This window comes from Musa acuminata, chromosome BXJ1-10 (assembly GCF_036884655.1).
Source record: "Musa acuminata AAA Group cultivar baxijiao chromosome BXJ1-10, Cavendish_Baxijiao_AAA, whole genome shotgun sequence".
NCBI classification, from domain to species: Eukaryota; Viridiplantae; Streptophyta; class Magnoliopsida; order Zingiberales; family Musaceae; genus Musa; species Musa acuminata.
In genome coordinates this window covers 28,535,124-28,549,892 of record NC_088336.1, presented here as the reverse complement: position 1 = coordinate 28,549,892, position 14,769 = coordinate 28,535,124, and the positions used below count along the sequence as shown (strand labels likewise).

Below are 14,769 nucleotides of genomic sequence, written 5' to 3'. Positions count from 1 at the left end.
ATTGCATTTAGGGCTTTACGCGGGACACAGATGGAGGGTTCAGATTGCCCCTCCTGACCACCCGCGCCGCCCTCTCTCCTACTACGCCTAAAACCCTTCGCCAAGTCCCCTAAGACCACACGATTCTCTTCGTAATGCTCCGGCTGTCGCGCTCCGCCGCCGCCCTTTCGGCGACAGCGGCGGCCGCGGCTTCTCTCGCGGCGCTTTCTGACCACGCCTACGCCGATGGCCCTTTTCGTTTCCCTTATCTCTCCTCCCCCTCTCCTACTCCTGCGGCGCCAGCTGTGCCGACCGCGGGGACCCGCCCACCGGGAGAGGCTCCAGGTGCGGCCTCTTCGTCGTCCACATCGTCCGGTGGGTTTGATCCTGAGGCGCTGGAGAGAGGGGCGAAGGCGTTGAGGGAGATCAATAGCTCCCCTCATGCGAAGCAGGTGTTTGCTCTTTTTCCTGGCTTTTACTCCTCTTTTTAGCCCTCTTCAGCTTGTTTGGACCTGTCTCTATTATGACGATCGATTCTTTAGGTGTTTGAGCTGATGAGGAAGCAGGAGGAGACGCGGTTGGCAGAGGTGGCTGCCGAGAAGACCCAGTATCTTGCGATTCAAGCTGAGGGTGAAATTGTGAGCAATTTATTTTTTTTGTTTCGTCTCCTTTCGACCTTTCTCTGTGTTCTTGCGGCACAGTTCCAGGGGCGGCGTAGATTGGAGACTATTGTTTATTTTCCAACACAAAAATTGGATTACATGTGTTGTCTTTTTTTCTTTCTTGGCATACACGAGTTGACGTAGAGTCCAGATTTTGACTTTGGCATTTGTAAATGCAACGAGTTCGTCAATGTCCTCGACTTAGTTTCATGGTTTGACACCATAAAACTGATATCTTTAGCAGGGAATTTCAAAGCACATTATGTGGCCTCAGAGTTGACAGGACAAAGATATCATTTTATTATGCAATGAGAAAAAGGCATTCTAATATAGTTTTGTTCATCAGTTGATTGTTTGCTGTAGTTGGAAATGGAAATCTAAGTCTATTTGATGCTATGTTGTACCATTTACATCACTAGGATACTGAGTCCAGTTGTAATTTATCAAGTAGTTGGACTGCTGATCCAATGTGGAAGTGGTAATTCTTGCTAAGTATAAAATTTTAGTATATTTCATGAAGTTTGTTATGGCATTCTTGCTTCACCGTGGTGTTTTCAGCATAAGTTAAAGTCTAGCAATTCTTTCTACAAAGGAATCGTGCCATTTTCACAGAAAAAAAGAGGATTGCATTTTGGGTGGATTCTATCTCATGGGTCTTGTAACTACTTTCCATTTCCCTCGTGGTCTGCTTCAACAGTGCAAAACATAGTTCTTGTCATAATGAAAGTAACTGGGTTTCCTACACTTGCATGGGAATGGATTTTCATGTCCTAAAATTTGAAGCTTCTATTACTTACAAGAAGCAATTCGACTATCTGACATATGATGGAAAATTAGAAGAGGTCATACTGATGGTCCATAAGCACAATTAATCAGTTTCAACTATTCATGGGTCTATATGGATTATATACCACCTGTTAATTCAGTTTAGTACTATGTTCTGCAGCAATGCTAGGCTTATTGTATCAAGCTATTTATCATCCATTTCATTTGACAGTTGTTCCCTGTGAAACAAATTTCATTTATCAATTTTATTCCCCGGAAGTTTATTGTTCATATTGCATATGTTTCATCAAATGTGTGCTGCTCTGTTGCCAGGAAAAGCAAAGAAAACTGGCTGAAGAACAGAGGAACTTAGTCCAACAACAAGCACAAGCTAAGGCACAAATGGCACGCTATGAAGATGAATTGGCAAGGAAAAGGATGCAGGTAATTGAATTTTTGTTTTTACTCTCAAGCTGCAAGAGTATTTACTTCAAACAATATAGTTATATGGTGAACATTTTCTTATGCATTGATCAAAGCTGAGCTTGCTAAATGGATATTGGATTTCCAATGCCTTATTTCTTTACAGATAGAACATGAAGCCCAGAGGAGGCAGAATGTCGAACTTGTAAGGATGCAAGAAGAATCCTCTGTAAGAAAGGAACAAGTAAGGCGTGCTACAGAAGAACAAATCCAGGCACAATTGCGTCAGACTGAGAAAGAGAGAGCTGAAATAGAGCGTGAAACAATAAGAGTTAAAGCCATGGCAGAGGCTGAAGGTCGGGCTCATGAAGCGAAACTCACGGAAGAGCATAACCGAAAAATGCTTTTAGAACACATGAAGGGTGAACGGGAGAAGTGGATTGCTGCAATTAATACAACCTTTAGCCACATAGAAGGTAATGAACTACTAGCAAGCGCCTTAGGAAATTGCACATGGAAGTAATTAGTTTGTGAACTAACAAAAACTTTTACTTGAAGAATCTTATCCAAATTGGGACTAGACGACTATTGGTTATTTCTAGTAGTTTTGGGAGAACATGGGCCTATGCATTAGAAAGAATAAGTTTTTTTTGTACCAAAAGCATCTTACTTGCTGAGTCTGCTGAATTTGACTCAAATCAAACTTCTGTGGAAGTTAGAGAAATCAATAAAGAAATGTGATGCCAACTGCCTTTCATGATTCTTTTTTCTTTTTGACTGAAGTTTGTAGACTTTAAAATTTTCTCATATATTGATCCTTTTTCTTTTATTTCCCATTTATACTGTTCAATTGGAATCACCATCATTTGTTTGCATACAATTGTATTAATTTGCATGCGATTATATAGTTTGCATATGCGTTATCCTTATGACTTATTCAGAGCATTAACCTTCTAAAGGTGGATTTGCAGGGTTACTTGAGACTATATAATTCTGAGAGAGGATAGAATGAGGGGAATTTGTATATATGCTACGGACATGCTCGTAGGAGACTTGTAGATATCCTTGTTATACAAGGTGAGTTTTTTAGGATTAATGAGGCGAGGTAAGATAGGAGACCTAAAAAAAACTTTACTGAAACAATAAAAAGACATTGAACTATTTTTAGTTTAGCTACTGATGTTGCCTTACTGAGCTCTCAATAACATGAGAAAGATTCATGTAACCAACTCCGAATAGTTGAGACATTATGGTTTTTTTGTGTTTGTTATTGTTGTTGTCGTTGTTTCTGTTGTAATTTGCCTTCGGTAACTTTCGTGAATAAATCTGTCCATTTTGAGATCTAGCTAATGTGTACTTACTTGTCAAGTTATCATATGGTACAGTAGCAAGATCTCTCTAATATTCTATCTCAGAGCATTTCTCTGTGCTGATAGTCATTTGAAAATTACAGGTGGTTTGAGGATGTTACTGACTGATCGGGGTACACTAATTATGGCTGTTGGAGGAGTAACTGCCCTTGCTGCTGGTGTCTACACTACTAGGTTTACCCGAACATCATCTTTTTGTTCCATCACCTCTAAATTCTTCTGTACTACAAGAACTTATGCCACTAGATAGTATTTCTTCGTTGTCCTTCTCAATTAGGTGATGTTTGTGCTGACCTTGATCTTTCATATACAGGGAAGGTGCAAGGGTTATTTGGGGTTATGTCAATAGGATATTAGGCCAGCCATCACTAATACGTGAATCGTCAATAGCCAAATTTCCATGGTCTGGACTGGCACCTAAGATCAAAAAAATTGTTTCAAGTTCTGGGGCTGCACTTGGAAAAGAGACATCGTTAGAAAATGGGTCTAATTTTGACAAAATTATTCTTCATCCTTCTCTAAAGAAAAGGATTGAGCAACTTGCTAGAGCAACAGAAAATACCAAGTCACATCAAGCACCTTTTCGTAACATGCTGTTTTATGGACCTCCTGGTACCGGGAAGACCTTGGTTGCTAGAGAGATTGCTCGCAAATCGGTAGGTGCATAAACTTATTGCTATCTTGTCTATTGTTTTCTGCAACTTCCTTACGTGACACATGCTTTTACCCTTCTTCATGTAGCAGTCTTAACTCAAGATTTTTTATTATCCATCTTTATCAGCATGTCTGTTTTCCAGTGAAGTACATGTATGGGTTGGATAGACCATTACATACAAGGCCCTAGCCAATCAGACTGCCTGAAGTGGTTATATCCTAAAATTGATTGTCTGCACAAATATAATTTTGACTCTGCCTAGAGGCAAAAAAGAATAATTTGGTGGCTAAAAGACCAGTGATGAACGGCTGTTAGATGTTCTTATGGAAGTCTTATGGTAAAAATTATAAGGCAGTGAAGGAATAGATATACATGTTAGCCCAAGAAAATTCATGTTCTTATCTGATAGGCTGGTTAAAATTGTACACATAGGTTAGCCAACATGGCTATGCCATGGTTGGCATCATAGTGTTTGTTGTTATGTCCAAATGCTAGCTTGAGAAACTAATTTAATATCGTCTGTCTATTCCTCTTTCTCCTTGTAATTGTTTATCAAATGTAGTTGTCACAAACAGAGAATTTTATCAGTTGGAAACAAAGTCAGGATGTTTTTGGCACTTTTCATAGTTACATTTTAGTTCAAATGTCAACATATTGTGTCTACAGGGCCTGGATTATGCGATGATGACTGGGGGGGATGTTGCGCCACTGGGTTCAGAGGCTGTCACAAAAATCCATCAGATATTTGATTGGGCTAAAAAGTCAAGAAAAGGTTTATTGCTTTTTATCGATGAAGCTGATGCTTTTTTGTGCGAGTAAGTTACTGATCTAAATCTTGTTCTCTTATTCTGCTGATTGGTTTAGGTTCAAGTTCTATCATTCTTAATTGTAAACATCTATCTTGTAAATGTTTTCATTACCTATACTTTGCAAATGTCTATCCTGCAAACATATTCATTCCCTTTATCTTTTCACACTGTTGATAATGTTGTCATTTGGGAAAGGGAGGTTTTCAACTATATTCTTTTTTAAAATTGTAGAAGCATCCCTTTCTTTGTAATATATGTTAAATCAGCAGTCTTTGTACAGACAACATTTCTGAACTTAGTTATGATCTTGGACCCTTGGTTGTTCCCTTAAAATCTAAATCTAGTTATCAATGATATTAAAGAAATGAAAGATGGGGAAAGGTTGGCAACTTCCCCTTCGGAATCAACATGCTGGCCATCTCATCCAATGAAATACTGATTGGAGCACCATGTGGCCTAATTCAATTTATTGGCCTGGATAGGTTGTCTTTCCATTTGTGTCACTCTGGTCAGGAGCAACTATTGTTGTAATACAGTTACTGAAGATACTAAGCTGGTGGATTTTGCTTAAACCAGTTGTCTGAAGTTTATATTTGGTAACATGATATATCATACCAGTTCCTATTGTCTATGAATATTGAGGACTTCTGCATTTTGCTCTTACCAATCCGATTGTCAATAGGCTGGCTGTAAATAGTTTACCCAATACATTGTGTATATCAACAAACAGCAAGCGGTATGCAAAAATGATATGGATGCTAGAATTTCTTTAACAGGAGAACTGGATCATTGGAAATCATCAGACTATGATTGCTTAATTTTTGGTTTCAGGTCTGGTTTTATAGCAGTTTGCTCATAATTTTTTTCATATTTGTACCCAGGCGGAACAGTATACATATGAGTGAAGCCCAGCGGAGTGCATTGAATGCATTGCTTTTTCGAACCGGTGACCAATCAAGGGATACAGTTCTTGTCCTGGCTACAAATAGACCTGGTGACCTAGATGCAGCTGTCACGGACCGAATGGATGAAGTAATTGAGTTTCCACTGCCTGGCGAAGAAGAACGTTACAAGTTGTTGAAGCTCTACCTAGGACAATATATATTGCAAGAAGGTGATGGCCAATTATGGTGGAATTCTCTATTCAAGAAGCAGCAGCAAAAGATAATTGTGAAGGACATGACAGAGGATGTGCTTCGTGAAGGTGCACGAAAGACTGCTGGATTTTCGGGACGAGAGATTGCAAAGCTCATGGCTAGTGTCCAAGCGGCTGTATATGGGCGCCCTAATTGCATGTTGGACTCGGAGCTCTTTATGGAAATAGTGAACTATAAGGTCACCGAGCATCATCAACGCACCAAGCTTGCTACAGAAGCCATATATTGAGAACTACAATATGGAGTTATCCTAGCTACATATCTCCCTTGGCGGATCGATCACATTGATCCCAATTTTTCGCTAATAATTTTCAGGTGAGGCTGTAGTTATCAACACGAGTACATGAATATCCTGTAGAAGGGTCGCTCATTAGAAAAAATAGGTTTTTTGTTTGCCCTTTTGTTATTGTATTTGAATTTTGATTAGTTGGGAACTCAAAATATGCATGAGGAGAAGAAAATGTCCCCAAGATTGACATTCTTGGATGAATGTGGAGTCTGGAGATGAGCTTTCCATTTCCTTCCTGTAGAACAAAATTAGTGAAATGAAATCATAAGAGCATACTCCTGCAGTCTATATGCATCGATTATACATATGTTCTGATGCAGATTCATCGCTTTGGTGTGGTCTATTGCTAATACTGAACCGTTTCATGTTTATTTTCAAGGAGCCTTTCGATCGCTGGAATGGCAATTGTTCTTTACAAATCCGTTTCTGCAGAAGGCTCTTCAACGGAGTCTTGTAAGTGCAAGCAATCAACAGACAAATTGTACGAGAGACGTGCAGCAAGAAAAGATCTTCCACACTGCAACCTTTTTGCTTTCCCTTCCGACTCACCAGCATTTTATTTGGATGATGATTCTGAATAATCTTTCATGAGAAAAGGAAACCGAATTATTGGGTTGCTCGAAAGTCCATTATCTCCTCCCTAAATCAATCATTCATCCTGGATTTTACTTGGTTTTAGGATCAGGGCAGTGGTGCCGTCGTGGATCCAATCGATGATTCCATTGTCGCACACTCGTAAATGCTTCATTACTTTCTCCACCGAGCGCAGCAGAACCATGTGGCGTGGCAAAAGAAACTACGATGCAACAGGATTAAACAGATGACTCTTACATGTCATGCCATTACTCCATCTGCTGGTCTAAGAACAAGAAACAACAGCGGAAACAAATTAAAGGTACGACAAGGCTTCTCTCCTCATGCTCCTCAGTCTTCCGGCATTTCATGCTGCGGCTGCTCCTCCTCGTCCTCCTCCTCCTCCTGCTGCGGCGGCGGCGGCTGCTGCTGCTGCTTCCTCGAGGAGTTCTTGTTGTTGTGCATCCACACCTTGAGCACTTGCCTGCTGACGCCAACGTCTCTGCAGAATTGCTGCACCGCGGCATCGTCCTGCTTCTGCATCCTCCACCCCACCGTCTCGGCGAAGGCCAACATGCTTTCCTTCTGTTCTGCCGTGAATTTAGTCCGAAACCTCTTCTTGGACGCAATGAACTGCTGCGGCGGCGCTCCAGCCATAAGCTCCTCGCTTGATGACTCCGTCGCCGCCCCCACGCTTGCACCGGCGCTGTTCCCGGCGTGCAGCAGAAGGCCGGATGGCTTCAGAGCGTGATGGTGAGGAAGTGGAGGTGGAGGGAGGTGGGGCGGAGGAAGCAAGAGAGGGACTCTGCCATGGGTGCCGTTCTGAAGGTCGCAGAGCGCACAGTCCGTCTCGTTGTCTTTGCGGTGGAAGCTCCGGTGGCAGCCGCAAGCGGCGCACCTGAGCGCGTCGTCGCTGCGTGGCATGAACTCGCAGCAGCCGTCGAGGATGTGGCCACCGAGGCTGGCGGCATGATTCCGGAGGCACTCCCGGTACCGCAGTGCCGTGTCAGACTCAGTGGCAGCAATGGCGGCGGCGGCGGCGGTAGAATGAGTCCGATTTCCACCACCACCGCCACCCAATGCACCCGACACGGCAGGAGCTGCGGAGATGGGAGTGGGCTTCTGGATAAGAGACCCCAACCCGTTCCTAGCGTCACCTGCTCCTTCTCTTCCCCCTCCTCTTACGTAGAGGAGTGAGGTGGAGGAGGACGGTAGAGGCCTGGTGAAGGCTGATTGCTGGAGAGGAGTAGGGTTGTAGACCTCCTCCTGCTCCTGTCTCCTAAATTCCATAAACTAGACTTGGAGACAAACTGTTAACTGATGTTACTCACACACCACCAAGGGAATTAAGAGGCGAGTTTGATCTGCAACAGGACCAGAAAGTCGGAACAAAGTAAAGAAACCCAAGTTCAAATAAAAAGTGTCGGACGGGAAAGGAGACGAACTTAATGCAGCATGCAGTCATCACCTGAGGGAAGGGGGAGTAGTGGTGGAGGAGAAGAGGGAGGAGATGAGAGCAGTAAAACATGGGGGTGGGAGGAGGGACTTGAGGGTCTAAGAAGAGAATCCGGAACAACCGACAGGGTCATGCTTCACTCTCCCCTCCCACGCTCTGCAATTTGACCCCACCTCCATTATTACTGCTGCCCCCTCTCTCTCTCTCTCTCTCTCAGGTCTGCTAGAATATGGTAGGTGAGGTTAGGATTCATTGATTGCTTATCTCCTGGGTTGCAAGTTGTGATAAAGCTTCTGTGGGTGTCAGCTATCTTCTTCTGGTCTCTGATGAGGCTGGCTGGGTGTGTGTGCGGTGGTGCCCCTGTCATACCTCCATCAGCTCAGCCATCATGCAGTCCTGGTCAGCCAAAAGAGTCTCAAAGGCTGGGTTTGGAGTGGGAGTTGCAATGATGGGGTCCTCCACACCCCAGCAACCCTGTGGGCATGTCAGTCTCTCCGCCAAAAGGGAGGCCCCTCCTCGCTCCTCATATTCCCTTTCTTTTTCTTTTTGCTACTCGAATTCTTGTCTTTTGGTGGATGCATCGATGCGTCGGGGCAGCAAACAGATTAATGGTCTGGATCCCCATGATATGTACTGTCACATACGTGCTGGAGACAGAATGTTCATCGACTTGTCAAAGCTGCAGAGTCGAAGGATGAACATTCACTCTGTTCGTTTCAGCCAGAAGGCACCATCTGTTCGCATCGAACGCATTGCCTCAACCCTTGAAAGATCGAGAAGAACATGCGATTTCTTCCGCATCGCCCGCATGCATCTCCCAACGATTCACGTATGCCCTCTGCTTCGGCATCATTCCTGCTAAGATTCTCCGGTTTCTTTTAAGGCCACCGGCTCCAAGTCGTAGATGCGTGCATGGGAAGCACCAGAGCGTAAGCCATCTTCTTCCCCTTCACCACAGCATCATGGGAACGATCTCTCGGCTGTTCTCAACTCGGGAATCATTAATCCGGCCAGTTGATCAACTCGTACGTCTCCGAGGTTGACAAGAAAAGTAAATACAACCCATACTATATTTGTCGATAAGAGGAATTATTATTATTAAGCAAAAAAGAAATCATGGGTAAGACAATACGACGATCGGGTTCGAATCCGGTTGTTAGGGATTGGGCTCGGTTGGACTCGGGCTTGAATTGGGTTCGGGGTGGCGGTTGTAAATTTCCTAAACGAGCGAGGGTGTTCCCGTGATGTCACCGATCGTTTTAGGGTAGCAAACGAAGTATCGAACCCACGCAACGACCTGTGGCTCCATTTCTTCGGGAAAGCTTCGTTGCGTCGGATCAGATGTTTTGGATAAAGTAATTCTCCGCGTACTCTCGTCCGACGACTGTTCATCTACCGACGTGTCACCTTTTGATTAATGATTGCATTGTAACTATTGTTCGTAATATTGTAACGGATCCGGATCCGGATCCGAGCCCAACTCCAGACTACCCGCATTAATTTATCTGCGCTCCTATGGAAGTGCTGTTCTCCTTTCTGTCTTCGGTCCAGAGGCGGTCCGAGAGGGTACAGAAAAAAAAGGAGGATGTTGAGGGCCGCGGGGAGGCGATTTCTAAGGTTAGGGTCGGAGCACCGGGCTCCGACGGCGGCGGTGGCCGCGCGGGGGTATCACGAGAGGGTGGTGGACCACTACGACAATCCCCGGAACGTCGGCTCCTTCGACAAGAACGATCCGACGGTGGGAACGGGCCTGGTCGGCGCGCCCGCGTGTGGCGATGTGATGAAGCTCCAGATAAAGGTCGACGATGCCACCGGGAAAATCGTCGACGCCTGCTTCAAGACCTTCGGCTGTGGCTCCGCCATCGCCTCCTCCTCCGTCGGTCTGACCCTCCGATCCCTAGTTCTTAATCCCTTCTCCGATTTTCATCCATTCCTTTTTTTTCTTGGTGACGTCCGATTTGGTCTCTAATGAAATAGTTCAGATAAATTCTTAATAGATTTAGGTTTGGAGGTGGAGAATTGATTTGTGTTGTCTGATTATGTAGAAAATGATTAAAAGATAATATTTTCTTGGTTTTTGGAATCCAGAAAATGATCCATTCCATAAAGTTAATCTTTAAATGCTATTGATGGGATTTGGATAATCTCAGAAATTTATAGGGAGGAGAAAAAAAGGAACTTTGGTCAATCAACCTCACCCAGGGGATCAAACCTCCACATCCAAGCATTAATATGGTTTAATTACTTCAATTTGGGTGTCCATATTCCTTAAGATATATGGAAGCAGTTAGTTGTTTCACAAGAAAAAGGAAATTACGATCTTAATTTCTGTAGTCGGATCCTACGTTTGATACCAGATGTGGGTGACAATTAAGAGCTCTGGACTTTCATATAGCTCAGTTTTATTTGTTATCCTGCGGTTCCAGTTGTTCTCTTCGGGCTTCAAAGGATGGAGTATAATTTCAAATCTTTTGGTGATCTCTGGGAATATTATGAAATTAGACTTGCGTCTGATTTTGTAACTTATAGCTGTCGAAAGCTGCCAGGAAGGGAAGGGTTACTACTCTTTATTGCTAAAGATTATTAGGCTCATAATCTTGTTCCTTATATGCAGTGTTTTGGTTAACATATGAACTTGTCGTCAGTTCCATGAATGATTTTTCTATTTTGAGAGTAGGAAGTTATTTTTTGTTCAATGCAACTCAGATATTGATCTGGTATCTATTGCAGCTACTGAATGGGTGAAGGGAAAACACATGGAGGAAGTGTTATCCATTAAAAACACGTAAGTGAACTCTTATCTTCATCTTTAGCAATTTGAATTTCTTACTCGTATTCTTTAATTCTTCAAAACTAAAAAAAATAGACCTTGAATATTCTGCATTCTTCTAAAGTATTTGCACCGCCAGGATTTCTTTGAAGTGCCGGGAACATTTGGTTGCTAGATAATATCAGCAAACTCCATGATCTCCTTGTAACCAGAAAATAGTAAAACCTCTTGAGCCCTTGCTTAACAAGCACACTTCATCAAAATATATCTCCTCTGTTTCTAGACCAGGAAACAAGTGAATACAAAAGAAAAATATTTTGTCTGACTGCAACCGTCCGATTGTTGTGGAAGACATGATACTCATAATTTTGTAATAGGGACCTGGATGTGGAGATCCACTGGAAAGAGTGTCGATCACTTTACTGATCTTGTGAATTGGTTGGTTTAAAGATATTTGAAACTGCTGATGTTTTAGTGGAGACCTCTTATTAGATTTCAAACCATTTGAAGGGTTATATATACCCACCTGTGCGATGTCTGAGATGCTATGGATTTAGATGAACTTCTTCATACATTATAATTATTTTGCACCATTTGAGATTCAACTTCTGAACTTCTATGATTTAGTCGAATTTGTTCATACATTATATCTAGATTCTGGAATATTTATCATGTACACTTTGAGAGAAGACACAATTACATGTTTAACTTGAAGAAATTTTTATTGTTTCCTGAGAAATAAAGTAGAAAGAAATTACTTCCAAGTATTAAAAGAAGTATCAGTAATATTTTATGTTTTTATTTGCTGCACCATGTTCTTGATTTGCTGTGGTTTGCTCTCTGAAGGTTGAGATTCAATGAGATATAAGTTGGGAAAATGGGTATAGGGTTTGTAACTAGAGAAGAAATTGAAACACTGAAAGAGTAAAATGGGGCTAGGAAATTAACTATGAGGAAGCATTGTGTTCAATCAGAGTCCTGGTTGTTTTGAATTGTTGATGGTAGGAAAATACATAGAGATGGTAAGGATGTATCGATTGCACAATATGGAGTGCACAATATGGTAAGGCTATATGGAGTGCACAATATGCTGGGGGTGTGATGATCTATCATGACTGAAAGAGAATACCTGGCAATCCTGCAATTATGGTATACAAGTCACTAATATGGTACTTTACAATTTCGGGCACATAAGTTTGTCATTTTTGAATTACAGATGTAGGAACTGCCTTTTGTGTTCAATAACTTTTCATACCCTTTCTTGGACATTGAACCCTCACGACTAGAGATGATAGGTGGCACATGCGAGTTTTGCAGGAAAATAGGTAGATAGATGATAAATCTCTTCCACTACATGAAATTTATGCGAAAAATTTTATATTTTTTGCAAAGGCCAATGCCAAAAATTGTTGTGAAAATGTCTTAAGTAGCATGGTTCATGGCAGTTCATGTGATGGTTGTAGTGTCTGGATGATGCATGTGGATGGAACTTTTGAATGATTGTTTCATCTTTCAGATTAGATCATTGCCAAACTAGATGCATGTTTTGCCAACATAACCAGGTATGGAGGTAGAATTTTCATGCAGGGAGTACCGGACTGATACCAGTAAAGAATTTATTAGCAAGTAATTCAATAGGCTGTTGGTCTATCCTTTTTTCTTAATTTGACTTATTTGCTCTTGATAGATAGCGTTTAGAGGCCTTTTTTCCAATTAAGAGAATAAAGTCCATCAAAGTTTGAAATCTCCATGAATTGCCAATTTAAGTTTACATGTCAGCGTATCAAATTGGATCCTATTTGTAGGAAAAGAAATGGTTATACATACTATCCTTGACTTAATGCTCATAATCATTTATTCATTAACAAAAGGAACTTTCTATGTATTTAGTGGGGGAACTGTAGGAAGTTTGTACAAATAAATAAAATTGAAATAACTTCTCCTCCTAATAAATGACTATACTCCACAATCATCAATTAGTGTGAGGTAATTCAACATGACCTGTCTTCAAAATTTATGTATTGGTGACTCCATAACTTATAATGAAAATGGTTGATTTGTGAGAATCTGTACTGCCAAAAATGTGTATGCCTATTTGGTCGGTAATCTCCAGAGTATGACCTCCTTTCCTAACCCTGAAACAGGAATCAAACTGAAGCTACTTTTGATATGCAAAGAAACTTAGAGCCTTCAGGAAGCAAAATTAGGATCAAGTACCTTTTATAGTGTCCGATGCAAAATTTACGACAGCTAGGTCAATATTTTCTTGGAAATGCAGTTTTACTTTGGGCTTGGATCCTTGCTTGCATTTGTAAACCTTCTAGCAGGTGTGATGCTTCTCTCTTTTCCCATAATCTTTGTCCTCGGTGTGTGTGCGCCACCTGTGTAGCTGACAGTTTGTTTTGGAAAAGATTCTAGCTCTTATCTGATCTTTAATGCCATGTTTATGGTAATGCTTTTGATTTGAACCAGATGGTTACCTGCTATTGAATCTGACAGCTCCCAGAATATTGTGGTCTTTCTCATTTACAATTGACTCCGATGATATTTACTTGTGCGATTTTACAGAGAAATTGCCAAACACCTTTCTCTTCCCCCAGTGAAGCTCCACTGCAGCATGCTTGCAGAGGATGCAATCAAAGCTGCTGTGAAGGACTACGAAGCAAAGAAAACCAAGCTGGCAGCTGGAAACGCTGAGACCACACAGACGGAGAAGGTTGATGGCGCTTGACATGCCACGGTCATCATACCACTAGATGTTGTTGGTGCTGTGCTCGTGTGTTAGCTTTTGCTTGGTGTGCCAATATCAAGTAATATGTCACTATAGCAGAATATGTCTTGAATAATAAATCTTGAATATGATCGTGATTTACATTAGCTCTTTGTAGGCCCTTCTGCTCGTTTACTCAAATTTCAAAATCAGCACTAGATATTTTGTCTAAATTCTTTAAAATGGTATCATATCACGTACGGCCAGTGAATCTTGCATTCAACTGTAATAAATTTATTTGTTTATTATCATTAATCATGACGGCTACAGCCGCTTTTCTAATATTAGGTTGCATTGCGGGCGGTATCGAGTATTACTGGAGCAACGAACCAATACAGTTAGCTTCCCCATCGTTCTTCGACAAAGTAGGCTAGCCATATGCTGTAGCTGTCCGAGAGAGCTGCCTGCTGACCGCACCCTTGGCTATTGCTCCCTCATCCTCCTCCTCCTCTCTGGGAAAGCAAGCCACTGCAATCACATCCTCAATATGTGCAGTTGCTACTTGACAATGGTGTCCTGGGACCCGAACTCGGTTTCCATCGAGTTTTTTAACCTTTGTTCAACCAGTGAGCTGTCGGCGGAGGAAAAGCGTTCAGAATTATTTCCTGTACTCGCATGGACAGGCACCGACGAGGTATGGTCTAGCAATGAGTAAGACGAACCTTTGAGACCATTCCTTTCGTGGCCCCTACGACTGTAGATAGATATCGCTTTATCTAGGACCTAGTTTTCTGCATCCTGGGTTTGACACGCAAATCTATGCAGTCAACCTTATCCCATCTGCAAAAGGATCACGGCTTGCGTATGTACCACCGTATCATCTCATCTCATCTCATGTCCTCTCGTCTCCCAGGATCATGCATGCCGACGAGACCAAGAGGTGGCAGAACTATACATAAAACTAGAGTAGAAGAAGCATTTGATGCTCGAAACCTCAACGGATTCATATGAGTAGACGGAATTTGATGAAACAATGGCATCAATGAGAAGTACAGCCTAATCATGCATGCAATGGCATCTTACATTTCTCCCGTGCGTTTGCTTTTATTTCTTATTAGTTACAGTACTAAGATATTCTTAGTAGAATTGAG

At 42.1% G+C, this 14,769-nt stretch overlaps 3 protein-coding genes across 5 annotated transcripts; 2 read left to right on the top strand and 1 right to left on the bottom strand.

Moving 5' to 3' along the window:
- Positions 1 to 7: 7 nt before the first annotated feature.
- LOC135595967 (uncharacterized) lies at positions 8 to 6,790 on the top strand. Of its 2 annotated transcripts, XR_010480729.1 has the most exons (9): positions 8 to 431; positions 522 to 617; positions 1,740 to 1,850; positions 1,996 to 2,305; positions 3,283 to 3,373; positions 3,513 to 3,855; positions 4,521 to 4,669; positions 5,545 to 6,135; positions 6,489 to 6,790. XR_010480729.1 is itself a non-coding variant. In XM_065087553.1 (8 exons), exons 1-8 carry the CDS (start codon positions 135 to 137, stop codon positions 6,047 to 6,049), a joined length of 1,902 nt encoding a protein of 633 aa, XP_064943625.1. In that variant the 5' UTR covers positions 8 to 134; the 3' UTR covers positions 6,050 to 6,397. The 2 variants fall into 2 exon arrangements, 1 of the variants encoding a protein (XP_064943625.1); XM_065087553.1 differs by lacking the exon at positions 6,489 to 6,790 and having other exon boundaries at positions 5,545 to 6,397.
- A 131-nt stretch (positions 6,791 to 6,921) lies between these two features.
- Positions 6,922 to 8,323, bottom strand: LOC135595968 (zinc-finger homeodomain protein 6-like). Of its 2 annotated transcripts, none has more exons than XM_065087555.1 (2): positions 8,128 to 8,323; positions 6,922 to 8,046 (listed from the first exon to the last, which is right to left on the bottom strand). In XM_065087555.1, exon 2 carries the CDS (start codon positions 7,970 to 7,972, stop codon positions 7,034 to 7,036), a length of 939 nt encoding a protein of 312 aa, XP_064943627.1. In that variant the 5' UTR covers positions 7,973 to 8,046; positions 8,128 to 8,323; the 3' UTR covers positions 6,922 to 7,033. The 2 variants fall into 2 exon arrangements, with proteins under 2 accessions (XP_064943627.1, XP_064943626.1); XM_065087554.1 differs by having other exon boundaries at positions 8,151 to 8,323.
- A 1,345-nt stretch (positions 8,324 to 9,668) lies between these two features.
- Positions 9,669 to 13,785, top strand: LOC135595966 (iron-sulfur cluster assembly protein 1-like). Its single transcript, XM_065087550.1, has 3 exons — positions 9,669 to 10,018; positions 10,869 to 10,923; positions 13,477 to 13,785. The coding sequence occupies exons 1-3, from the start codon at positions 9,724 to 9,726 to the stop codon at positions 13,637 to 13,639; spliced, it is 513 nt and encodes a 170-aa protein (XP_064943622.1). The 5' UTR covers positions 9,669 to 9,723; the 3' UTR covers positions 13,640 to 13,785.
- Positions 13,786 to 14,769: the final 984 nt, after the last annotated feature.

Coding starts and splice junctions, on each gene's coding strand:
- LOC135595968 (XM_065087555.1), bottom strand. CDS start 7,972: ATGGAATTTAGGAGACAGGAGCAGGAGGAGGTCTACAACCCTACTCCT.
- LOC135595967 (XM_065087553.1), top strand. CDS start 135: ATGCTCCGGCTGTCGCGCTCCGCCGCCGCCCTTTCGGCGACAGCGGCG. Junction 618..1,739: donor TTCAAGCTGAGGGTGAAATT/GTGAGCAATTTA, acceptor CTCTGTTGCCAG/GAAAAGCAAAGAAAACTGGC. Junction 2,306..3,282: donor AACCTTTAGCCACATAGAAG/GTAATGAACTAC, acceptor TGAAAATTACAG/GTGGTTTGAGGATGTTACTG.
- LOC135595966 (XM_065087550.1), top strand. CDS start 9,724: ATGTTGAGGGCCGCGGGGAGGCGATTTCTAAGGTTAGGGTCGGAGCAC. Junction 10,019..10,868: donor CATCGCCTCCTCCTCCGTCG/GTCTGACCCTCC, acceptor TATCTATTGCAG/CTACTGAATGGGTGAAGGGA. Junction 10,924..13,476: donor GTGTTATCCATTAAAAACAC/GTAAGTGAACTC, acceptor GCGATTTTACAG/AGAAATTGCCAAACACCTTT.